The 25,595-nt window shown below is 37.2% G+C and overlaps 1 protein-coding gene across 1 annotated transcript; it reads left to right on the forward strand.

The window, feature by feature from the left end:
• The first annotated feature begins 174 nt into the window (after positions 1–174).
• BORA (BORA aurora kinase A activator) lies at positions 175–24,727 on the forward strand. Its single transcript, XM_059995620.1, has 12 exons — positions 175–333; positions 1,250–1,417; positions 3,111–3,217; positions 6,285–6,330; positions 9,130–9,211; positions 13,334–13,399; positions 14,167–14,223; positions 14,636–14,862; positions 15,771–15,903; positions 17,767–18,377; positions 22,455–22,586; positions 23,878–24,727. Exons 2-12 carry the CDS (start codon positions 1,265–1,267, stop codon positions 23,941–23,943), a joined length of 1,680 nt encoding a protein of 559 aa, XP_059851603.1. The 5' UTR covers positions 175–333; positions 1,250–1,264; the 3' UTR covers positions 23,944–24,727.
• Positions 24,728–25,595: the final 868 nt, after the last annotated feature.

A 25,595-nucleotide genomic window follows, 5' to 3' on the forward strand; every position in this document is an offset into this window, starting at 1 on the left:
GCGCGTCCCCAGCTCACGCCGGGCAGGCTCCGCCCCTGGCTCGCCTCTCCAGCGCGAGGCTGCGTTGATTTGAATTTGGAGCCTGGTTACTCCGGGAGGAATGCGAAGCGAGGAGTTGTCATTCGAATTTACTACGCGGCCTCGATGCGATTGGCTGGTTCGCGGACAGCGGTGAGACGCGATTGGCCAGTCGCGCGCAAGGCCCGTGCTCTGGTTGGCCTAAGCGCGGAAGCGGGGAGTTAAAGAGTCTGTGCCTGTCGTGGGAGCTGGACTGGCATCTCGGAAGCGCCCTGGAGTCGCTTTGGGGGGCTTCCTATTTGTACACACCACTAGGTATGTTCTTTGTAGTTCCTGGCCTTTCCTCCTGTCTCGAATTGGAGAGCTCACGTAGCCCGGCTCCGGACCGGCCTGCACGCTCGCCTCGGGATGAGTGGAAGCTGCCAGGGAGTAGGTGCGGAAGAGGGGTCGCCAAGAAAGAGTGATCGAGTAAGATTGGGGATGACACCGGCGTGAGTGTCCTCTTCTGTTCTTCACCTGAGGAGGCCAGCTGCAACGTCAGCCTTCCAAGGAGTGGGTTCTTTTTCTCTAGTTGTAGCCCCCCTTGACGGGAAATAATGCAGTCTCTCCTTCTATCCTGGGGGTCTTAGCCTTTCGCTAAGGGTGTTTGAGAAGAGGCAACCCAAAGCGGTTAATTTCCTAGCCCTAATCAGTCATTCTTTGCCGACGGGGGCTAATGTGCAAGAAAGGCACCCGTGCACAGAGAGACCAGAGACTTCCTGGTCTCTTGTTTGCTCGCTATTCATAATTGTTTAGTAACTGCAGTTTGTTAGGGAATTGCTGGGCTATCCGAATTATGTTCAAAGTGTGTAGAGACTTGAGATAATGAATTAAAAACTGTAGGTATAAATTCTTTAGTGGAAAAAGGTTTTGTGCCTATTGGAACATTTAGTTGTCTTGAAGACGGACCTGAGCTCATTCACCTTTGGTGGACTGCAGCTTACAAGCCACTTAACTTCTCTGAACTTGTTAATTCTCCTGCAAAATTATATCACTAATACTTTCCCTCTCTAGCTTTCCAGGTTATTCAGAGGATCACGTTTGTGTAAGCTTATAAAAAAAACCCAGGAGGCTTAGGTTTTGAGTTAATTCTTTTTGTGAAATGTATGTTTGTTGAATACATTTTAGTTGTCAAAATGAATGTCTAGGGAATTTTGTACTTTTATTATACATACTTCTGATTTCTTTTTAGTTTTCTCTCTGTGCTATGGGAGATGTCAGAGAATCAAAAATGCAAATAACACCTGAAACTCCAGGAAGAATTCCTGTTTTAAATCCTTTTGAAAGTCCTGGTGATTACACTAATCTCCACGAACAAACTGTCTCCAGTCCTTCTGTTTTTAAATCGACAAAATTACCAGTAAGTTATTCTTGACTAGTGTTTCCAAACAACTTTAAATGTAATTATCTTTCTTTACAAGACAAGTGGGAAATTTATCATGGAACATACATATCTGGAATGTTCTTTTTAATTGTAATGTTCATTATAATGTAGTGGTTGGGCTAAAAATAACTTAGCCGGATTTTTTTTTAGTTAGCATTTCTTTTTATTTTATTCAATAGATAGCATGTTAGCTTCCTACAGCTGTGAGTGGTGCTAGTTACTATGGTTGATGATATGTGTACTAATCCATGATAAAGAAGAAACTACGTCATCTAATTATTCTCCGGTATTCAACAAACATTATTTGAGTGCTATTTGTCAGGTACAGTTCTTAGCTATAGAGGTTATACCTTGAACAAGTCAGGGTCATAAAACACAGATTCTCAAAGAGCTTATACTCTCATCCAGGGGTCAGCAGACTTTTTCTGTCAAGGGCCAGATAGTAAATATTTCAGGCTTTGCAACTCATCAGGTTGCTGTTACAACTAGTCACCTCTGTCTTGTATTGTAGAAGCGGCCATTGGTAGTATGTAAACAATAAATGTGACTGTGTTCCAATAAAGCTTTATTTATGGACAGTGAAATTTGAATTTCATTTAATTTTCACATGTCGTAAATTACTAATATTCTTTTGGATTTTTGTCACCCATTCATTATTAGCTTGCAGATTGTTTAAAAAGAAGTCAACCTCTAATGGGATAGACACACTAAACTGGCAACTTCAAGAGAATATGTTATGTGCTATAACACAAGGATGATATGGAAGAGAACGTGCTCTTTAGGAGATTAGGGAAGGCTTCATCTCTTTAGCTTATTTTTACTCTTATTGGCTACAGTGGAGAAGTTCTTTTGAAGTCTGATCTTTTAACTTAGTAAATTATCTAGGAAACTAAACTGGGTGGCTGTTGATGCTAGCTACACATTCATATCAGCATGAAGCTAGTTATGCACTAGAGGAAAGTTTTACAGTGATACACTTTATATTGAGTCATTATCTGACTTCATGATTTTAAATTGAATAGTATTAGTTAGTCTTAATAAAACTAACAGAATGACTGCAACTTAATCCTCAAAGCAAGAATGCATGACATCTTGGGTTTTTAGGCCTGATTTTTCAAAAATATATTCTGAATTTACAGATTAGGATTTGGATAAGTTTTTTGGTTTATTGGGTAGTTGAATATAGAAAAGCAGCACTGCTTACCACTCATAATTATTTTGAGGATCACCTATTTTATGAGCTTTTGCAGGCACTTCTGTAGTTAGGACTTTGTTTAATTTCAGTTCATTCTTGGTGAAAATAAAGACTTGATAACTCTAAGAGATTTTTAGTTTTACTTGATCATGTTGCATCACTGATGAGTGTTAATTGTGCAATTTCTATACCTTTAATACTCTGTGATTTTTCTATTATTATGTAATTTAAACAATCACCCAGAGGGAAGACTTGGATATTTTAAAGAGATACAGTCAAGTCAGTTGATTTAGTGTGATTTGGTTACCATTTGCCATTTAATTTAGTAGTAAAGTCAAATTTTAAAATATGAGCCGTAAGATATTTTTATATTATAACCATTCACATTAATTTTTGAAGCTGACATTTGAAGTCAGCATTTTGATGAACTATTTTAGTATACTTTTACTCATAAGATCGCTTTCTTTTGTTAAGACTCCAGGGGAATTTAGATGGTCTATTGATCAACTAGCCGTAATAAATCCTGTAGAAATAGACCCAGAAGACATTCATCGTCAAGCTTTATACTTAAGTCGTTCTCGGTAAGTTTTCCTTTTTCGCACCTAAGTGTAATAACGTACTTTCAAGTGAAGAGAGATAGGAAATTCCAAGGTTGAATATTTTTATTTGTAAAGAAATCAGGGAGGAAAAATTATGATACAGATTTATCTTATCTAAATAAACAGTGAGCTCAAAGAACTACATCCAGCAAGACCCCCTCGCTAACAGTTCCAGATCTGGGTAGGAGTCCTTTTCTTTTAGAGACAGTTTCCTCCCTCTGCTACTTATGGGACACCTTTGCTTCCCCAGCACGTGGTAGAAGGAAGGTCATTTTGAAATCTGTATCTTTGTACATGATTATGACTTCTGCCATTGAATTTTTGTTTTGTTTTCCTTTTTGGTGTTATGGGATAGAGTAAAATGCTGTTTTATTACCACCTACATTTAGGGAAGCTGAAAGTCCCTTTACCAAGTTAAGACACATTGAATGGAAGAGTATCCATTATCAACAGAGAGAGCTTTTCTAGACATCATCCAGCTTTGACACTTGGGGATCTGATTTACATTATCAGCCTAGTAGTCAGAGCAGCCCTAACTAATGCTTTTGTTGATGTGTTGTATAGATTTCCAAGTACTAGTGTGTCTTAGACTCCTGTTACTTAATGATGCCTAATGTAGTGAGACCATACACTTCTTTGGGGGAACATGCATACTTTCTGATTACCAACTGCAGTCATCTGTAATTACAAATTACAGATAGCAGTAGTCAGTAATAGTTTGAGGGACTCTTTTGTTGATGTCAGTTTTATAGTTTGATTTTTTTTTATATTTGAAATAATCAAATCCTGATATGATCAGCTTTTAATTTTTGATACTAAGGTACATGTGTTGTCGGTCTAAGATAATGAATAATTCTTTTCCCTTTAACTAGAATTTAATCACACAAAGATGTACACGTATTGAGATGCTCTTGCAAATATTTGTCTGGCTTTTCTACCCCTTCCTCTTTTGGCTTGGTAGCTTGATGACCATCCCCTCATAATTAATTAATGCACATCCAAAGTGGTATAGCAAGGGACTAGAATGGGGATAGAGCATGAAAGATTTTAACTTAACACTAGATAATACCTTTGAGAGAATAGGTGAAAAGAATATCTGCAAGCAAATGTGTCACGAATGAGACGAATTTTTTGTTTCACACAAACTGTGTGCTATATTTCGCCTCCTCTCTTCAGTATATTGAACCATGGACCGTCAAGAGAGATGCGTTGAACACTGTGAGGCACTGAAGCAGTACAGGAGGTTCTTCCTGCCCTGTAGTCAACAAAGTTGTGACACAGCATTTCTTTACTTACTAGTAAATCCTGTATTGTTTGAGCAGGTTTGTGAAAAGAACCTTGGTGTATTTCAGTAGATAGACCTGTAACGTAGAAGAGGGGGAAAGACGCTGATTTAATTTAACTTCCTCATGTAATTCAGTGAATGGTTATGGCTTCTACAGAGGATAGTGAGTATACTCTTAAAACATGTTGATTCCTTCTTAGAAATAAGCAAAGGCTTCCAGTGTCTCTTCCTCTCTAACCCAAGTTCCCTATTTCAGTGCTTTCCACCTTTTTCATGCCATGCTACACATAAAAATGAGAACTGCAAATCATCCTGGTGTAAACAAATGAGTCTGTCCATACAGGAGGTGAACAGTCCTGAAAGCTCCTCTCTGCCTTGGCCACCAAGGGTCCGTTCAGGGCATACCTGTAATACTGGACCCTGCATGCATCATGCTGGTCAGGATACCCTGCCCTATATGACTCCTTAGAACCTTCCATGATCAGGCTCTCCAGTATTTGGCCAAACTGATTTTCATTGCTTCTAGCCATCACTTGAACATTTCAGGTTGTTAAAGCCCTCTGATGAAGCAGCAGAAAGTTTCTGAATGAGGTATTGCTAGATCAGAGCTTACTAATACTGTACGCTGTTATTGTTATGCCCTGTCATTTTGACCTGTTTATGTCCACAATAAGATGGAGAGAACTGAGTTAGTACTCTCAGAATGGCTGTTCAAGCTGAGATATGTGGATTATCATTGTAGTCTATTTTCTCACAATTCCCTTATTTGAGAGATCCACTTGATTTTAATTTCTAATACACGTACATTATTATAAGCTTTGTTAAGCTGCAAGTTATACATGAAAAAATTTGGAGAGAAAAAAGTGTCTTACCAACTTATTGATGGTAAGCAAGTATTCTTTCTGGGAACAGATTAAAGAAGTGGGCCCTGGGAATTCCCTGGTGGTCCAGTGGTTAGTACTCCGTGCTTTCACTGCTGAGGGCCCAGGTTCAATCCCTGGTCAGAGAACTAAGATCCCACAAACTGCACGGCGGCTTGGCCAAAAAAAAAAAAAGAGAAGTGGTCCTACAACGCTAACTGCTGAGTCCTTGGCAAGTATATGCCTTGTGCTTGAGACCCGACAATTTATATTAAAACTTACAGCTGATAAATTTGGGGTGCTATAATTGCATAATGTATCAAAGTGGGAAAAAAAGAATTTGTTTGGACAAAGTTTTATATTTCAAATTTTATATTGTTGATATTTCATTTCAGAATTAATAATTTTGCCTGTTTATTTAGAACTGTAAGGATGATAGTTTTTTTTCCTTTTATTTCAGAGTAAGAGTTGATTCTAAAATTATGACTATGATAAACTTGCCATAATTGAAGAAAAAGAATTTGGACAATTTTTAGATTTCTTTGGAGTGACATACTTCTTAATTTGTGGGGATTAAAGGGCAAAGTTTATTCAAATTACTTTCTTTACACTGTTAATAGTAATTTAAAAATTGTATCAATGTAAGCCTTTTAAAAGAAAATATTATTCCATTCCAACTGTGAATGGAAAGGGGGGAGGTAGGCCTAACAGCACAAGGCTGAATGAATATCTAAATACTGTCATTTATGAAATGTGATAAGGTCCCAATTTTTCTTTTAAAATGAGCTTAACATTTGCCAGTTTCCAACGGGGAAAGAAACGATTTCTTTGAAAGGTTATTATTTTAAATGTTCAATCTGCTGAAGTAATGGCATGGTTATTTTTCTTCTTTATCTCTGTATAGAATAGATAAAGATGTGGAAGACAAAAGACAAAAAGCCATTGAAGAGGTAACTTAAAACTGTTACTGATCACGAAGCTAGTTAAGCATCGATTCTGCGTGCACAGCACCTCTAAGAGAGGAAGACTTCCTTCAGATCCTTTCCTGTCCCAACTACCATACCAGCCTACCCGTCCCCAGTCCCTCTCAGAGCTCCCCTAAGACCAGTGTTTTTGAGCTGTTCCAGCGCCTCTCATTGTAATGACCGGTTGAGTGCTTTTCTCCCCCAGACTGAATTCTTATTTGGCCATTATTGTGCTTGTTCATCTTTTCATTCTCACGGCCTTCCTTGTGCCTTGGATGAGCACAAACCATTGTTTCAAGTTGGAGTTTACATAGAGCAAGTTGAATATTTTCAAGCCTTGGAAGTCTAGATTGGCCTCAGTAACGGTCTTATCTTTTGTTCTTGTTAGTTCTTCGAATTTTTAAGACATAGAATATATTTCATGAAATATAATGTACTGATAAATAGAAAAAGTATATCCAAAGGTAGGTTGTTTTTTTTTTTAATAAAACTAATGAACTTAGTTTTTCACTTCTTGCTTTCTTTGTTTGCTGAACTCTTAGAGTATAAACGATGTCTATCTAGATATTTGCTCAAAAGTCTTCATGTCATGGTAGCATTTTTTGTTTTTCCTTTTTCTCTCACTAGCCCCCTCTATTCCTTAGCTGCACTTGGATCTTCTGCACCCCAAAAGACTTCAGCTATGGCATGTTCAGAGATCCAGTGATGTGCTGGCCCCCATATTTCAGATATAGCCTATTTCTTAGGAAATCGTTTCATATGCTTTACTCCTGACAAATATTATCTACTTCTTAATCTATCTGATAACTTCAAAATTTTAATTCTAATCCAGTCACTTGATTCCTCCCCAGTTGAATATTCTCAGACTCTTTCCCATTTCCCAACATTTTGGGAGGTATGCTTTCTCTTTCGAATTCTCGACTTAATTTTAAAGGGAAATTCAGGAGAAAACTTAAGAAAATGAATTCAGAGTGAAGATTAGGGCCAATGTAGCAGAAGTTAATGTATCTATCAGCAACAAATTAAATTCATACGTATGCATGTGAAATACAGTAGATATATGCACATAATAAAAACAAAAACAAACTGCAAAGAAAAAATATAAAATGAAAATGAAGAGCCTTTTGTTCCCTGTCTCACTCCTTAAAAGTAATTACTGTAAAATTTCTTGAGTACACTTTCAGATTCGTGTGATCACATGTGTGATAATAGCACATGTCCTTTAAATATTTGCACATAAGTAGGATCATCATTTTTATACTGTTTTGCCTCTTACTTTTTTGCTTAATAATTTCTTAGAATTTTTTTTTGATTATCAGCACGTACCAGTTATTAGTAAACAGCATACATAGTATTCCATTGTATGAATGTATCATAGCCTAATCCAGCCCCTATTGACAGATGTGTAGGTTGTGTTCAGTGTTTTTTCTATCACAAGTAATGCTGCAGTGAACACACTTGTACGTATATCTTTGTGAACTTGCTAAGTCAGAGGGTTTGTGCTTTCAGCTTTTGGTAGATTTTGCCATATTGTTTTCCCAAAAGGTTGTACCAATTTTTCTCCCGGCAACGTTATGATACTGCCTGTTTTCTCATATCTGCAATATTGGCTATTATCAAACTTCTTAATTTGTGCTAATCTTATTACTTTAAAAATTTATCTTGTTATTCGGATTTGTATCTCTTTCATTCTCAGTGAACTTATACTTTGCTTCATGAGTTTGTGGGTCTTTTATATTCCTTTTTTTCTGGGAATTGTCTGTATCATCTCTGTTCCCCCTCCCCCCCTCCTTTTTTCAACATCTTGTCTTCATGTTTTCATAGGTAGTTTAGTCAAGGAAGTTAGTTCTTTGTCATAGGTATAGCAAAATATGAAGAAAATGTTCTGAGTTACCTCCAAAACATGGAGACGGGAGGGGAAAATACTGTATTACTTACTGTATTAGGCTTGATTAATTTTATATCCAGAATGAAAGAGGAAACACATTTATCCAAATGCTGTATCTCCATTTGAGTGTACTGGCCAGTGGTGTGCTGGTCAATTAACAACAGGCCCTCTGACTGTGGGAGGAGTATGAGTTTTAGTGATTGCTGCTGTCCATAGTGTAAATACTCCAACCACGGCCAATTTCAAGTTAGTGATGTGACATCGCTGAATGGGGAAAGAAATGTAGCAGTACACCATTATATGTAGGCATTCTACCACACAGACACAAAAGACATAATTAACCTCAAGAGCATAGATGTTGGTAAATGTACTAAAACAATTAGCAAATGATGATTTTGAGTTTTTATTACCTTTATTTTTAATATAGTTTATTTAAGTTTACATAATTTTAATATTGGCTTTGTTTGATAACTGATACACAGAATTCCTGAAATTTTAATTATTAGATCTTGAGAGTCAGGACAAGCCAGCTCCAGCACACTATTGATACCGGCTTACACGTATACATTTATCTCCATTTATTCCTTCCCTCTTCATCCTCCCTTTTGTCAGCCTCTCCCCGTGTCCAAAAAAATTGGGGGAGAAATGAAAAATATTTCCTTTATGATTAATAACCTTAGCTTAATTTGCAAATTTAAGTGGTTGATTTGAAGTATTAACATTTTTCTTTATATATACTTTAAATTTCTTCCATTTTACCTTTGCTCATTTGTGCTTTTAAGTATGAAATTTTAAAATATAACTATAAAGTCAGTATGTAACATGTTTGATGGTTATTTAACACAGCTGCCTTTTCATATTTCATATGCCTAATTTTGTGACTTTAATTTTCCTAGTTTTTCACTAAGGATGTCATCGTACCCTCTCCTTGGACTGATCATGAAGGGAAGCAGCTTTCAGAATATGATTCCAGTAAATGTGAGTGTGTTAAAAATTGTCTGAATAAAAATCATAAAAATAAAAAGCAATGAATGTAAAACAACATATAGTGAGTGTCAGTTTATCTGCTTTGGTAGGAAGCTTGCTATAAATTAAATTTCTGGATACCAGAGGATTTAACTATTTAAGAGTTAGGATTCAAAACTTGACTAAAATTTACTAAATTCTTTTTTTTCTTGGCCATTCTATTTTGAATTTAACTTTTTCTTCATAACCATTGTGAATATCAGTTATAATGATGGTTATAGAGGATCTGTAGATGCAGAAATAGTTGGTATTGAATATAGAGCTGAATTGTTAATTTTTGCAGTGATTTTGAAGGTTAATTTTTTTAAATGAAATCCTTAAATTGCTTTTGCTTTTTGCTAATTTCCTGGTTTCTTATAATAGTAGAGGAAGGATGGGCATTTATAGGACCTCTGGGACAGTGTAATACAGCTGATTATCTGCAAAATTAAAAAGGAAGTTGAAGAGCAAGCCAGTAATCTTTCAAATATTTTTCTACCTCTAGGAAGTGGTTATCTTATATTTGCTCTCACTGCCCTTTGAGCTGTGAGCAATGTTCAAGTATTACTTGTTTATATGCATCCCTCATTTCAGTGGAATTGCCCGCTCTTCTGTATAGCATACATTAATTATGCTCTCAGTATAACAGGGAATATTTGTTCCATTCTTTATCAAAAACACAATACAGAAAAAATGGATTAAGCACTTTTCATGTGTCCAGACAGTGTTAAGTGCTTTCAGTATTCCTTACAACAGCTCATATGAAGTAGATGCTATTATTGGTCTCATTTTATAAGTGAGAAAATCTAGATTTAGAAAGGTTAGAGCACTTGTCCCAGGTTACAGATATGATAAGGTGGCAGAACCTGGATTTAAAAGTATGCATTTCTCAGTTCAGATTCTGAATCGTTGCAAACTAAAGGTGGCATGCAGTAGTGGATGGAGACCTGGGCTGTAGACCTTCTGTATTATAAACCAGAAGGGGTGACCTTGATCAACTTTTTCAATCTCTTTAGGCCTCAGTTTTTCACTTGTAAAATCAAGGGGTTAAACTAGATGGTTGTGTGATAACATGCCTCCCAGCTCTAAAATTCTGTATCCAAGGTGATGTATTCATAGATGGTAGGTTTCTTCCCCCCAGTGTTTTAATGTTGGATTTTTGAACAGGTGAATCAACCTTGTTATGTGATCTTTTTTATAACATCATTTTATATTCGAGGTAACCTGTTTTAAAGTGAGGCAGATCAGCAAGATGCTAAAAATACTACATACAGCCTCTTTGGTGTGCTCATCAAGCCCGTGATGACAGAGTACAGTGGTTAATTGGCGGGGGTGGAAGGGGGTGCGCAGGCCTGTGCTGTCTACAGTGGTGTTGGGAGATAGTTCAGTTCTCTGTGGGTCTCGCATTTCTATACATCTCATGAAGAGCGCCACGGACAGGTTTTGATCCAGGCTGTTTTTTCAAGGATGTTTGTATTGTGAGCATCCTTGGAAAACAGAGATGGAGTATCCCTCTGGAGCAGAGGGTAGGTTTGTTTGGCTGTCTAGTACAGTAATGGTAACGTCTCCCTCTGGGGCAGGTTTGCTTGCAGCTTATAAAGAATGGGATTTCCCGTGCTTAGCGTTCCTCAGCTGGGGCACAGACCCTCTGTGTGTGCTGTATCCACCTGGGCTCTTTCATGTCCCTTCCTTGGGACTGAGGGGGCAAAGGGAGCTGACATGAACATGAAGCTCATGTTGCCTCCTGTGCTGAGAATAATGAAGTCCCTTTGTCTGTGACCCGAAGCCTCCTTTCTTCAGCCAGCATCTATGCAACGTTGACACACTAACCTGTCAGACCCTTTACAGTTCTTGACATACGGTAGCCACTAGCCACATGTGGCTATTTACATTTAAATAAATTAAAATTGAAATTTTAGTTTCCTGCTCATACATGCACATTTCACGTGCTCAGTAGCCGCACGTAGTGGTGACCATATCGTCCCGCACAGATATGGAACATTTCCATCATCACAGAAAAAGTTCTGGAAAACACTACCTTAGAGTAGAGATTGGCAACCTCTATCTGTAAAGGACCAAATATTAAATATTTTAGGCTTTGCAGACCATACAGTTTCTGTTGCAACCAGTCAACTCTACTGCTTTACCATGAAAGTGTATCCCTGATGATACGTAATGAACGAGTGTGGGTGTGTTCCAGTAAAACTTTATTTACAAAAATAGGCAACCAGCCCGATTTGTCTCGTGAGCTATCATTTGCTGACCCTCACTCTAGAGTAATGCCGTCTGGGTTTGAGTCATGCCCAGTTTAGCTTAGTAGCTGTGTGAACTACTTAGCTTTCCTGTGCCTCACTCTCCTTCCCTATGAAATGATGAAATGAGATAATACTTCGAAGATCATGTACCTAGCACATGGTAAGTGCTCAGTGTTATTTACCTGAAGAATAACAAAGACAATGGTGAGTCGGGGGAACAATGATTTTGTTTGTACACATTAGCTTATGCTGTCAATTTTTATGTAGCAATTTATGCAGCAAGGTGCTTCAATGACTGTACTACCCATTGCATTTTTATTTATGGACTTGAACGAGAATTTCTCTGGGAACTATACATAGGCTGAGGATTTCTGAGTTATAGGCTACATGTTTTCTGATTTGACTGTGCGGCGCCAGGCTGCTCGCCAGAACGACTGTACAGTCTGCACAGCCACCCGCAGTGCCTAGGGTTCCCATATCCCCACATCCCTGCCAGTACGTGGCTTTCACATTTTTGCCTTTCTCATGGGTTGTTTGACATTCTAAATGATGGTTTTAATTTTCATTTCTCATATATTAACAGCCTTTTTATTTCCTCTCTTGTAAAATGCCTATTTCTAATTCCTTCCTATTGGAGTTGTTGTCTCTTTCTTTTTCCTTTGAATTTCTAAGATACCTTGTAGTTACATTTGTAGTTATCTTAGTTCTAAACATTTCACATGTCATCTCCAGTCACATATGTGCTACTTTTGTTTTGATGTCTTTGGTTGCCTAGAAATTCTTATTTTGGTGTAATCAAATCCATCCATTTTTCCTCATTTGATTGTGGTCTTAAAGTTATCTATGAAGTCCTTTTAGAGGAAACAACCAAGAAAACACTTGCAATACAGTTGAAAAGTGGTGTGAGAATAATCCTGTCTAGATGGAAGACACAGTTTAAGCTGAGACTTGAGTTAGCCGGACTTGGGGAATAGGGCAGAAAAGTCAGAGAGGAAAGAATATTAGAAATACCTAGAGGTGAGAGAGAGAACCTGTTTGTTTTTTAAGGTATTCAGATAATGTTCGGTTGGAGGACAGCTGTGCTAGAGACAGAGACAAGGTTTTGGAAGGGCTTTATTTACACCATTAAGGTGTTTGGACTCCAGCCTAAAGACCAAGGACATTACAGGGTTTTCGCAGCAGAGTGCCTTGGTTGCATTTGCCTTCTAGAAGGTCACACTGCCTACAGCAGAGAAGGCATTTGAATCTAGAATTCTATTTTTTCACCCATTTATTTACTACCTGGTGCTTTTTCAAGTTAAGAAGCTTAATATTAGTCATTAACTTCAGATTTTTAAAAAAATTATTTGCACCCATATTTTTGACTCCTCTCGGCGAAAAAAAGAAAACTGAGCACGGTTTTATTGATCAAATTTCAGTTTCTTTCAGAATGGCCTGGTGCTTTAATTCCAACAATTTATCTATTTCCATTTTGGAAAAGCATCAAGCAACAGAGGATCTGTTTGAGGACATTGACGTTGACTAACGTGTGTCCCCAACCTTTAAAGGTTGACGTCATGTAGAGCACCGCTGCTTTCCCTAAAAAGCATCTCTTGGTGCCGCCTTACTTGCTGTGGTAATCCTTAAGTCTTATCCTTATGCTTCCTCGAAGTTGACAATCAATCAATCAATAAAAAAACAAACAAACTTAGCAGAAACATGCCAAGTTATATACTTACATATGCAGACATTTATTTTTTAAATGTAAAAGTTTCCACACTTCATTTTTTTACTCTGGAAAGAGTAACCCTAAAGTAAATGAACAGAAAATGTAAGATTTTTCACTTAGAATGTTTTACAGGTATTAACGTCAATAATGAATCTCCAATTGGAAGAAAGCTGACCGTACATTCTGAGACAAGCAATGGTGAGTATGAATGTAAATTGGAAAAGAAGTATGTTCCATATTAAGCGACATTTGATGTTAATTTCAGTACATGTGATAACACTTCACTCTGGAATTGAAGTTGTTTACTTTTTATGAATAAGCTATATGAGAGCTGACCTTGAGAAACAGTTAGAATAGATATATCCATCCATGTTTGAGAAGTGGCAATAGTGTGTTATTTTGTGATTCAAATCATGTGAATCGAATTTTGGTTTTGGAAGGCATTCTTTTGAAAATTTGTTAATATTGGGAAATCTATCCCCAAATATATATAGGCTGGCTTCTTTTTTTTTTTTTTTTGCGGCATGCGGGCCTCTCACTGTGGTGGCCTCTCCCGTTGTGGAGCACAGGCTCCGGACGCGCAGGCTTAGCGGCCATGGCTCACGGGCCCAGCCGCTCCGTGGCATGTGGGATCTTCCCGGACCGGGGCACGAACCTGTGTCCCCTGCATCGGCAGGTGGACTCTCAACCACTGTGCCACCAGGGAAACCCAGGCTGGCTTCTTTTCTGATACAAGTGCCAGCAGCACAACCAGAAGTTATCTTTTACCATTAACAGGTTTACATCAGTGCTGGAAAGTGTGGGAAACAGGAAGGTGGCATGTTATGGAATGGGATGCGTAAAGTAAATAATTCAGTTTGTCTGGAGCATCATGGGGAGATGGTTGATGGGGAAGCACATGCTAAACTGCATGGGATACACTTGCATTGATTTAACCATGTTTGTGTTTATCTGCTTGCTTCCAGCTGCTTGCCAGACATTGCTGTCTCTTCCTGTGGATTTTAATTTAGAAAAGGTATTAGGTAAGTATTGTATTTGTTTAAACCTTTAATAACTTAAATAAAAGGTTTTGTTTTAATGGCTTTTGTAAGTGGGAATCTGTGGCAATGCCTCCTCTAAAGAAGTGGGGAAGCCTGAAATTTCTCATTTTTCTTTAATATGGCCTGAATTAGCCTTTTTATCATAGTGAACTTAACTATAGACATAAACTATTCATGAACACATCTTATTGGCACTACCCATACTAATAATGAGGCACTAAAAAAAGAAGGAATCGTTTCAGATTTCAAGCAGCACCTGTGCAGTTAAACTTTGCCCTCTTTTTGGAAAACAGTTCAAACATAGAGACTGGTTTTTAAAACATCAGACAACTGAAATATAATTGCTCTTCCAAATGACTAGCTCTGCCTTTTATTCTGTTAATATTAAATATAGGTGACTATTTTAGAGCTGATGAATTTGCAGATCAATCTCCCGGAAACCTCAGTTCTTCATCCCTCAGAAGAAAGCTATTTTTAGATGGCAACGGAAGTATCTCTGACTCCTTACCTCCAGCTTCTCCCAGAAGTCCTCGTAGTGGTGTTCAAGCATCACTTGAGGTTTTTTATTCAATAGATCTATCTCCTGTGCAGTGTAGGAGCCCTGTGCAGACCCCGAGTTCGGTAAGAAGTGGGCCAAATGGCTGGTTGGTTGGCTATAGGCATCTTGGACCTAGATGCTTCTACTGCTGTCAAAAGGAATGATTGTCTTTTGGGTTTTATATTTCATGCGGATTAGCCTAGTTCACATTTTGTCATTAGGTATAGGAATGCTTTTTGTCAGACTCTCCAATTTTGTATTTAAAGGTAAATGAGTCTCGAGGAATTTCAGGGTAAGGTACTTACTGAATTACGGAAGAGTTTCAGTATAACACAACTAGATTGGTGTTAGTGGACTAACTTAAAAATTTTCATAAACTGCTACTTGGTTTGTGTAAATACGGTGCATTTATATTTTATCTTCTCTAGTATATTCTATTTCAGAATTTTTGGAACAGTCTTCTTAACTATCCTTGTTACAAGATGCCTTGTCTTTTGGCGTGTTTTTTTTTTGTTGTTGTTGTTTTACCTTTTTTTTCTTATTAAAGTATAGTTGACTTACAGTGTTTTATTAGTTTCAAGTGTACAGCAAAGCGATTCAGTTATACATCCGTATATATGGTTTTTTCAGATTCTTATCCCTTATAGGTTATTACAAAATACTGAGTAGAGTTCCCTGTGCTATACAGTAGATCCTTGTTGATTATCTATTTTATATGTAGTAGTGTGTATATGTTAATCTCAAACTCCTAATTTATCCCTCCCCACCTTCCCCTTTGGTAACCATAACTTTTTTTCGTGTGTCTGTGGGCCTGCCTTTTGGTGTCTTGCCTTCTGCCACAAAGCAAAGGTGGCATCTTGCTTTCTCGTGAATAACCAAAGTTATACAACCTAGTTTATGAATGTGTTTCAAAAATAAAGATAAATAGCACTTGGTGTAACAGAGCTAAGGAAGAGAACCGTTTAATTTTATTTATTTATTTTTATCACAGGGGCAGTTTTCTTCTAGCCCTATTCAGGGTAGTGCAAAAAAATACAGTTTGGGAAGCATAACCAGTCCTTCACCTATTTCTTCTCCCACTTTCTCACCAATTGCATTTCAAATAGGAAAGACACCACTCTCAGGTATGTCTTGTAATACAACCCCCAATTAAAATTTTATATTGTCAATATTTGTTATTAAAGAGTCTCTTTCTAGCTTGTTCTAACTACAGAGCTCCAAATGACCACTCACCCTTTTAAAATTTAGAAACTTGGATTTTTTTTTTTTTTTTTTTTTTTACAAAAGGAACAATTTACTTTTTTTTTTTTTTTTTTTTTACTTTTTTTTTTTTTTACAAAAGGAACAATTTACTTTCAAAGACTGAAATTCTCAGCAAAGTTCTGCTCTCATGTCAGATACAGGTAATTTGACTAGCAGTATTTATACCAAACATCTTATGAGCAGAATCAAAGAAAGATGGCTGTCGTAGAGATAAGTTGGTTTCGGTATGCCTTCCAGTGTGTAGGTTCAGACTTTGGTAATCAGATATTCATATTGATATTGTGTAAAGATATATTTGTTTGAGTAAAGTTTTTAGGTAGTGTGTGAGAATTTACATATTTTTCTTTGCAATATGTCAGTTTTTCCTTGAAAAAAATTATAGCACTTCTTGAAAATTATTCATAGTTTACAAAACCTATTCATAGTAAATAAAATTGGAAAACTGAAAACTATTTTTGTTAGTCTTCCTTTTATATATGTACATGTGTATGTGTGTATATATCTTCATACATATATGAACACACACACACACACACACACACACACACACACAGTTCTATATCCTGCTTTTTTCACAAAGCATTCTATTAGGAGTATTTTCGTAGGTCATTCAAGTCATTTATTATTGTTTGAAACCATGATTTTGAATCACTATATGATATTCCATTTCACAGATGTATCTTTTGTTTTCAATCATTGATAAACATTTAAATTATTTCTTTTTTTTTCTTGTATGTACAGTGTATTGTACATATTTATTTCTTTAGGTTAAATTCTCAGAAGTGGAATTATTTGGTGAAAGGGGATGACTGTTTTTAAGGCTCTTGAGGAATTTTATCAAATTTTCTTCATAAGAAGTTGTACCAATTGAAATTTTCATCAGTGGTGTGTGAAAAGTCATCTTTTTCCCCATCTAGCAACACTGGTCTTACCATCCTTTTTGATGTTTGTTAATTTGGTACATTACAAAAAGGTCTCTTACTGCTTTAATTTTCTTGTCTTTGGTTATTACAATGTTGAACTTTTTCCAAATGTTTATGGGTCATTTGTTTGGGGGGATTATTAGTTCAGACTTCAGTGTTTTTGTTGAACAAATGGTCTCTCATTGCTTTAATTTCCATATTTTTTATTATTTGTGTGACCAAACACTTCATATGTTCATTTACCATTGGGAGGATTGTTTATATGCTTTTGCCCATGTTTTTAAACTTTTGTTTTTATTAAGCTAACGAAGCTATAAAAATGATTAACTTTTAAGGCATTTTGATCATTTTGTTTACCATTGTTAAGCTCTTTATTGTCGCAAATATTATTTTGCAGTTTTTTGTTTGCCTTTTAATGTTGCTTATAGTATTTTACATAAACAGAAATAGATTATTACATATTTCATTTACCAGGTACAGCTGTTAATTTGCAGCTATCAGCTGGTTTGTTCTATTATCTTGGATGTGAACAACATTGTTATAGTAGCAATATGCTTGAGGATATTTGCCAGAGGAATTATATTTTGAAGAGCCTCACCCTGTTTATGGATACACATTCATTTGTGCTATTATTTTTAACACCAAAATTTCACTTCAGGAAACAACACTACTGTTAGAGAAATCCAGTTTTTCTGGCATGAAACATGTTGATGACCATTTAGTAATGGCTTTCCCATGTCCATGTTTTCATGATGTGATTTTTCCTTCCCAATCTTTTTTTTTCCACTCCCAATCTTTTAGAGCAAAGGAAGTTAACTTTCCATTCTCCTGATGCTTCGTCTGGAACAAATTCTAATGGAATTACCAATCCGTGTATCAGAAGTCCTTATATAGATGGCTGCTCACCAATTAAAAATTGGTCTCCTATGAGACTTGAGATGTGTACAGGGGGTGCTAAGTATCGGCCCTCACTGATTCGGGTACCTTTTACTCTCGAGGCTCACAGCGAAGATGAAGGAGACAAGGCAGATGTTCCTTCCACAGACGCCTCCTCCCTAGCCATGGGCACGGCTGGAGTCCACCTGCCGCAGTTGGATGGTGACACTTGTCCACATGGCGCGCACTTGGTAGTGACCGCCATGTCTATTACCCAGAACCAGTCCGGTGCTTCTGAGAAAGAATTGGCACTGCTTCAGGATGTGGAAAGTGAGAAGGAGAATAACACTGTGGATATGGTCGATCCCATAGAGATAGCAGATGAGACCACTTGGATTAAGGAGCCCGTTGATAATAGGAGTTTACCCATGACTGACTTTGTGAGTGGGATCGCCTTCAGTATTGAAAACTCTCACATGTGCATGTCACCTCTCGCAGAAAGCAGTGTCATTCCTTGTGAAAGCAGTAACATTCAGGTAAGGTATTTGAATATTCTAGAGTCCTTTCCTTGGTCCCTTGTTCTTCATCCTTTCTTTTGTAAGATTATAGTGAGAAAGAAAATGGGTTGTATGTGAGACTTAACAGCATTACATATGTATTTTTAATCAGTACTAAGTGATATCAAGAGGGTTAGTTCTTTTAACTTGGACTGATGATGCATATATTTAATATTCACATTCACTGATATTTATTTGGAGTAGGAAAATAAGAGAGCAGAAAAGAAATCAAGCTGCTCTGTTTTTACAAACTGCTAGAATCTGGCAACTTCTCAGGGTTCACCTCTCTTTCCTGTGGAGCTAGTTCCCAAAGAATTCAGTTTTTGGTGTAGTGTTTGTATTCTAAAAATACAGTAGTTTTGGTTTTTCCTTTATATAATTTAGGAAAAGCAGTTTAGAGCACTTTTACGTATATTTCTTTTGGACTTTAAAAAAAATGTGATTTGTAACCACCATTTTTCATGTAATCATACATTTCCAATTTTGCAACATCTGGCAACAGGAAAGCATGATTCATTTGACAAATACACTTCACAGCTAGCACTTACTTTCAGAAAGACATTTGTTCCACTAACTGTCATATTCTTTGAGTTGAGAGTTTTGAAAGAACTTGAACTAGAAAGGCAATTCTACCTGCCATTTCATAGTAACAATATCTAACACTTATGTAGCTCTTACAATATGTCAGGCATTATTCCAAGTACTTTACACATGTTAATTTGTTTAATCTTCACAACGGTCCTGTGAAATAGGTATACCATCATCCACATTTTACAGATGAGGAAACCGAGAGTCAGAGAGGTTCGGTCAATTGCCTGTATAGCTAGCAAGTGTTGGAGTCAAAAGATTCAAATCCTGGCAGTCTAGATTCCATGTTCTTTAATCCAAGTTTATACTGACCCATAGTAATAGTTAATACTACACAGTCTTCCAGTGTGCCAGACACTCTTCTAACCTCTTTATAGATACTAATTCATCTAATTCTCACAACAACTCTATAATGCTTTAGTGCTCTCTGTTTTGACATGCTGAAGTGTAAAACTCATGGAGGGATTTTAAATGATCCCAAATTACATATAATCTTTTGCTCATATTTTATGCCTATGCTGCCTATCCTGACTTCTAGGATTGTTGCTCAAAAAAATACACTAGAATCGCTTTTACATATTCCAGCTTCTAAATTTGGTTCCTAAGTAAAGAAGCGCATCCAGTCAAACTTAGCCTTAAAGGTATTGTTAACTTTTTTGCTCTCCTTTTTTCTTACTGCCTCTTTTTTTCAGAGCATCTATAGCAGCATTATAGAATACTTAGATGGAAATACACATTAATCATCCAGTCCACCTACCCCTTGGAAGCCTGTCTCATTATAAGTTGCCATCACTCCCTGCCTGAGTACCTGCAGGGGTATCCCAGCCCATCTTAGAGGACTTCTCTCACCATTTACAAGCCTCTTCCCTAGCGAGCTGAACTATGGTTCTGTCTGTGGTATCTATCAGTCAGTTTCAGTTTTATCCTTTGGGTCATATCATAATAACGTGTACTGTTTGCAGAACATTTTGTAGTTTAAAAATGTTTTCTATACATTCTTTCCTACCACAGGGGTAGCTCCAAACATTCAAAGACAGTCACATTTTCCCAGGGCCTTTTGACTTGCTTTACTGTGACGGGTTGGCCTCCAAGCATTGTACACAGCTGTATTCCTGGAATATCCCTTCATCATCCTGAGAATTCCCTTAACCTCTCGCATGTTCTGTACCCCGTTCTTCTGTTTCCTGGTTTACTTCTCACTTGACTGGAACACATTTTCTAGTAGCTTTCTGAGAAAGAGTACCTTTTTCAAGATACTGCACGTCTGATCACATGTTCTTTATTCTCTCACATTTGAGTTTGGAAATAATTTTCCTTCAGACTTTGTTTCGTTGATTCTGTTTTCAGTGTTGCTGGTGAGAGATCTGAAACCATTTTAATACTTAATCTTTTGCATATGGTCTCTTTTTATCCCTTTCTGGAGTAAAGGATCCTGAAATTTCAGTGATTATTTGGTATGGGTTCCTTTTCATCAGTTGTACTGGGCACTCAGAGGGCCCTTATGATCTGTAAACTCATGCCCTTCACTTCTTGGATCTTTTCTTGAATAATATCTTAGATTTCTCCTCTCGTTTTCACCATTCTTTGGAACTCCTTTTGATTCTCCAATTTAAAAACTTCTCACAGTTTTTTTTAACTCCCTTTTGTTCTAATTTTTGGGAAATTTGGTCAACTTCATACAATAACCCTTCCATTGAGTTTTTATTTCTGCATCTTAATCTTAAATTTGTAACTCTTTTGTTTGTTTTGCTTTTGGTGTTAATTTAAAAATCTGTAGAGTGGCTGGCAAAGCATTGCATGGTCTGGCCTTTCCCTTACTCTCCAGCCTCATTTTGTTTCCCTTCCTTCTCTGTTTCAGTCACATTGGCTTTCCAGAGTTTGGAATACCATGTTGTCTCCCTTGACGCCTGTGGCGGTTAACGAGATGACCTGTGTTGTCTGGTTGGCACATAGTAGGCACTGACATTAGTAGTGGTCTGGATGGGAGCCAGTGTGGTAAGCCACCATGTTATGTTAGGGGCACCATGGTCCTTCTCTTCCTAGAGAGTGGGACAGACTCCTTGTGTACCGTACTCCCGGCACCACAAGGGTTTTGTTCAAATGGAACGTCACTCCCAGGAGTAAACAAATATGCATCCATTCCCGAAAACTGGAAACATTTTTCTTAAGATGATGATAGAATGCACTTTCTAGGCTATTCTTATGTTTGTGTTGGGGGCAAATGTAGTCTTTCTTTCGCTGATCATAATTTGCATAAAAGGGCGTAAGTGCAAGATGACTGCATTGTGGGTTGTGTTTGGTGTTTGTCACTGTGCACGTTAAGTGTGGAGTGTGCAGTGAGTGGACAGGGGCAGTGGGGCCTCAGCTCTTCGTCATCTCATTCCGACACTGTGAAAGTTACCCTTTCTGAGCCTTAGCCTCATTTGTGAAGTTAATAGGGTGCTGCAAGGAGAAAATAAGAATATTACATGGAGCGCCGTACAGGGCTGGTGCTTTTTTTAGGCCCTCATGAAATAAATATTTGTTATATTTGTACCAAAACTGAAGTTTGCTAGTCCCTTTTTTTCTTTTGCTCTTTTGGGCTGTAACAGTGTGTTGTAGAATGCTGTAATTTTAATTAAAATGAAAAGCTGAGCTAACATCTAGAGCCATTATGTACGTGGTATTATTATGAAGGTAAGATTTTTATTTCAGTGATGGGTATGAGTATAATGTAAGCCACCTTTTAAAAAATGTGTATTGTTTTGAATCCTCTTAAAGGTAGCTTGCCATTTAGGTAAATTTTATTTAGAGATGCAAGTAAGCCATTTAAGACAAGCTTGGTAAATGAGTTGGAAGAAGTTGATTGTAATCTTCATTTTCATCTACTGGGTGTGAGCACAAAGTAACAGGGAAGTATGTTCTTAGTGGTTTGTACACTGACTTTCAAGAAAATTACAGGGACTTCCCTGGTGGTCCAGTGGTTAAGACTCTGCGCTTCCACTGCAGGGGGAGCGGGTTTGATCCCTGGTCAGGGAACTAAGATCCCATATGCTGCGTGGCGCAGCCAAAAAATAAATAAAATAAAATAAAATAACCTAGAATTTAAAAAAATAAAGAAAATTACAAGATATGTTTTATTAGAAGGAATTGTAGTAACTACTTTGAAGAACAAGCAATTTTATGTTTATTACTTTTTAAATTCATTCAATATGATCAATATTAAATTGTATTAATACAATATTAAATTGTATCATTCAGTTGTGAATAATAGTATATAGTGATTCATTTAAATGTTTTAAAATACTGTCTTTATATATAATTACATAAGCCAAATCTTACATATATATATTTTATATAAATATTTTAAAATAAATTTACTTATTTAAACATAAAAGTTCCTCAAAATAAATTTTGTGGTCAAGTGAATTACACTTTGCAATGTTACCTGTGGTGGTTTTTTTTCTCTCTCCCTCTCATTCCTGTCAGATGGATAGTGGCTATAATACACAGAATTGTGGAAGCAATATTATGGATACGGTTGGAGCAGAAAGTTACTGCAAAGAAAGTGATGCACAAACCTTGGAAGTCGAGAATAAATCTCAAGTTTTTAATATAAAGGTATGGAAAAAACAGAGAAAGCTTGATATGGTTGTAGTTTTTTAAGTATTTACTAAATGTGACTGTTTTCAGCCTATTTTTTTCCCGTTTTGTGTAAAATCTCGTTAATTGCTATCTGTTGATGCCTCATCCTGTCTTCAGTTCATTTAATAGCAGGAGAAAGTGCTTCAAAACTTTATTTTCCTACCTCTTCTGCTATGAGGGAGCATAAGAGAAGAGGTGGGGGAAGGAGAGCTAGCGCTGCTCTGGAAATGGGGCTTGAAATCAGTTCCTTTAAGCGAAAAGGGGAACAGCAGAGGGTGCCCAATAGGAGGGAGGTGGAGGGTTTTGCCTCTAATATTGGCTCAAAGCTAAACTAAAAAAAGCATCTTGATTACTAGAGAGGGAAATAGTACAACTGAGAGATTTTACACATCAGTTACGAGCACTCAAACAAAGGTAAGGGTTCTTTTCTTAAAATCCAAGCCTTTAGAGATAACACATGTGTATCTAAAAAACTGAGTATTTATACAAAAGTATACTGTTGAAGTGAACACTTACTGAACCTCCAGATAGGATGGGTATGTCTGTATATGGTTGGTGAGTTCCACATCCATGGATTCAACCAACCTCAGATCAAAAATATTCAGGGCAAAAAAAACCCCAAAATCCAGAGTTCCAAAAGCAACACTTGAATTTGCCATGTGCCAGCAACTATTTACATAGAACTTATGTTGTATTTGCAACTATTTACATAGTATTTACACTGTATTGGGTATTATAAGTAATCTAGAGATGACTTAAAATATATGTAAATACTATGCCATTTCATATAAGGGACTTGAGTATCCATGGATTTGGGTATCCTTGGGGGTCCTGGAACCAATCCCCCATGGATACTGAAGGACAACTGTATTCAGATTTGAAGAATCCCATCATAATTTTAGGCACTGATCAGGAGAATTTTTGATTTTTATGTGCCAGTTTATTAATAAACAATAAATATCAAGTGTGCAACTAAACATAACTCTCCAAACGAATATTCAAATTTAATACGGAGGCCACATTATTTTACCTTTCCTCCGTTTTGTCATGAGGTGGGATTGTAGTTGTCCATTTAAAAGCAAGCAAGCATTAAGATACAGGAAGTACTTTTATGATACAGAATACTGATTTGTAACAAAATGTATCTTCACTGTCCCTTTAGAGTGCATAGGAAGTTTGCATCTCGGTTTTAAAAACATTTCACATAATTGTTGTATCCTTGAATGGTCCTATTTAAACTGAAAATAAGGTATTTTCTTTTTCACAGCAAGACCACTCAATGCAAAGGTGTTGGATGAAAATTGCAAATCGGCCTCAATGCAGCAGCCCGTAGAGCACCTCTCTCAGAACCAAAGCCTCTAACTGGACAGCTCCTCACATATTTTTCATGCATGGGATCCATAATGTGATCGTGATGGGGAAGAAACTGCTTCAACTAACATGCTGAGCTTTTTTTCTTTCCCTCCTTAATGTGAAAAACCAAGGGCTTAATTTAGTGACAACAGAAAAGCTCCTGGAACTTTCAAAGAAGTTACTGAAGTACAAGTTCAGCTTTTAGCAATAAATATTTTTGTACTGACCTTGAGTGATATGTTTAACAAAAAACTTGAGTGATAACTTTGCTCCTGCCCTACAGGGTCACTTTACTGACAGCACTGAATTTAGCAGAAGTTCTGGGAACATGTGGAACTGTGAAGGTGCTATGTTTTATTTTACTTAAAAGTATGTGAATATACAGATGAATTCAAATTTATAACCTTGGTGAAAGAAATAAATGTGAGTTAGAAAGGAAACTTAATCGAAGAAGTAGAAAGGAGGTTAAGCAGGTTTCCAACACTTTTCATGCTTGAGCTGTTTGTTCATTTCAGTGTAGAAATTCTTAGTTCCAGTGATAACTGGTCTAAAAAGTGTAGATCTTCATGTGTTATTATTAGTGGGGTTAATGTGGGATGCCCAGAATGTATCTCCATCCCTAGGGTAGGGAACATCCTTTGTATGGAGAGGAGTTAGTTAAGAACACAGGAGAACCAGGAAAAACTGGGTGGGGGGGGGGGTTTCCCATAGAGTTTTAGGCTTATGAAGCTAGGGTTGGACAGACATGTAACTAAATTTTTAAAATTAAACAAACATATTCATGTTGGGAGTAGAATGGGTATATAATTTGGAGGGAAAATATTCTTTACCTTGGGAGAATGTATACTCGTATTTTACAAATTACCTTTTAAAAACTGTCTCATTCAGGAGGGAATAATTCATACGTAGCCCTAGGAAATAAAGACATACTCTCATTGTGTCACGTCCTTCCTTACTTTTCTGCAACTTGTAAACTTCCTGCCAACCTGCAAGACTTATTTCTTGCTACGTACCTGCCTCATCCTCTCCCCTCTGTACACTAAACATTAAAGCCATTAGCCACTAGGTCCATTGCTAAAGATTAGTGCATTAGGAGGCTGAGTCCTTAATCACAGGCTTTAGAATTAATAGGAGCTTAAAACAATTGTACATAAGAGGAATTCTAGATCCTAAGGGTAGGTGCTTCCCTGGCTGTGTTTTTTTTAATAGCAAAACTCAAGAAACAACAAAGTTGTGATTGTAACTTGGATTCAAATCCTCCTCTGTCACTTATGACCCAAAATAGGCATAAACCATCAATCTCCCACGGGTTAAATGGGGATAATAGTCCTTACCAAACAGGGTTTTTTTTTTTTTTTTTTCGGTATGCAGGCCTCTCACTGTTGTGGCCTCCCCCATTGCGAAGCACAGGCTCTGGACACGCAGGCTTCGCGGCATGTGGGATCTTCCCGGACCGGGGCACGAACCCATGTGCCCTGCATCGGCAGGCGGACTCTCAACCACTGCGTCACCAGGGAAGCCCAAACAGTGCTTTTTAAATGAACTATTTCATGTCAGCTGTGTAGCATAAGTAGTGGCATTCAAAGCATTTCAGATTAGCAAGGAAGAGGCTTCAGGGTGAAAATAAGGTTT

This window comes from Delphinus delphis, chromosome 18, assembly GCF_949987515.2.
Source record: "Delphinus delphis chromosome 18, mDelDel1.2, whole genome shotgun sequence".
NCBI lineage: Eukaryota > Metazoa > Chordata > Mammalia > Artiodactyla > Delphinidae > Delphinus > Delphinus delphis.

Excerpts from the sequence above, each read along its gene's own strand:
- BORA (XM_059995620.1), top strand. The coding sequence starts at position 1,265 with ATGGGAGATGTCAGAGAATCAAAAATGCAAATAACACCTGAAACTCCA. Across the intron at positions 14,224-14,635 it reads TAATTTAGAAAAGGTATTAG|GTGACTATTTTAGAGCTGAT; the intron begins GTAAGTATTGTA and ends TATTAAATATAG. Across the intron at positions 15,904-17,766 it reads AGGAAAGACACCACTCTCAG|AGCAAAGGAAGTTAACTTTC; the intron begins GTATGTCTTGTA and ends CCAATCTTTTAG.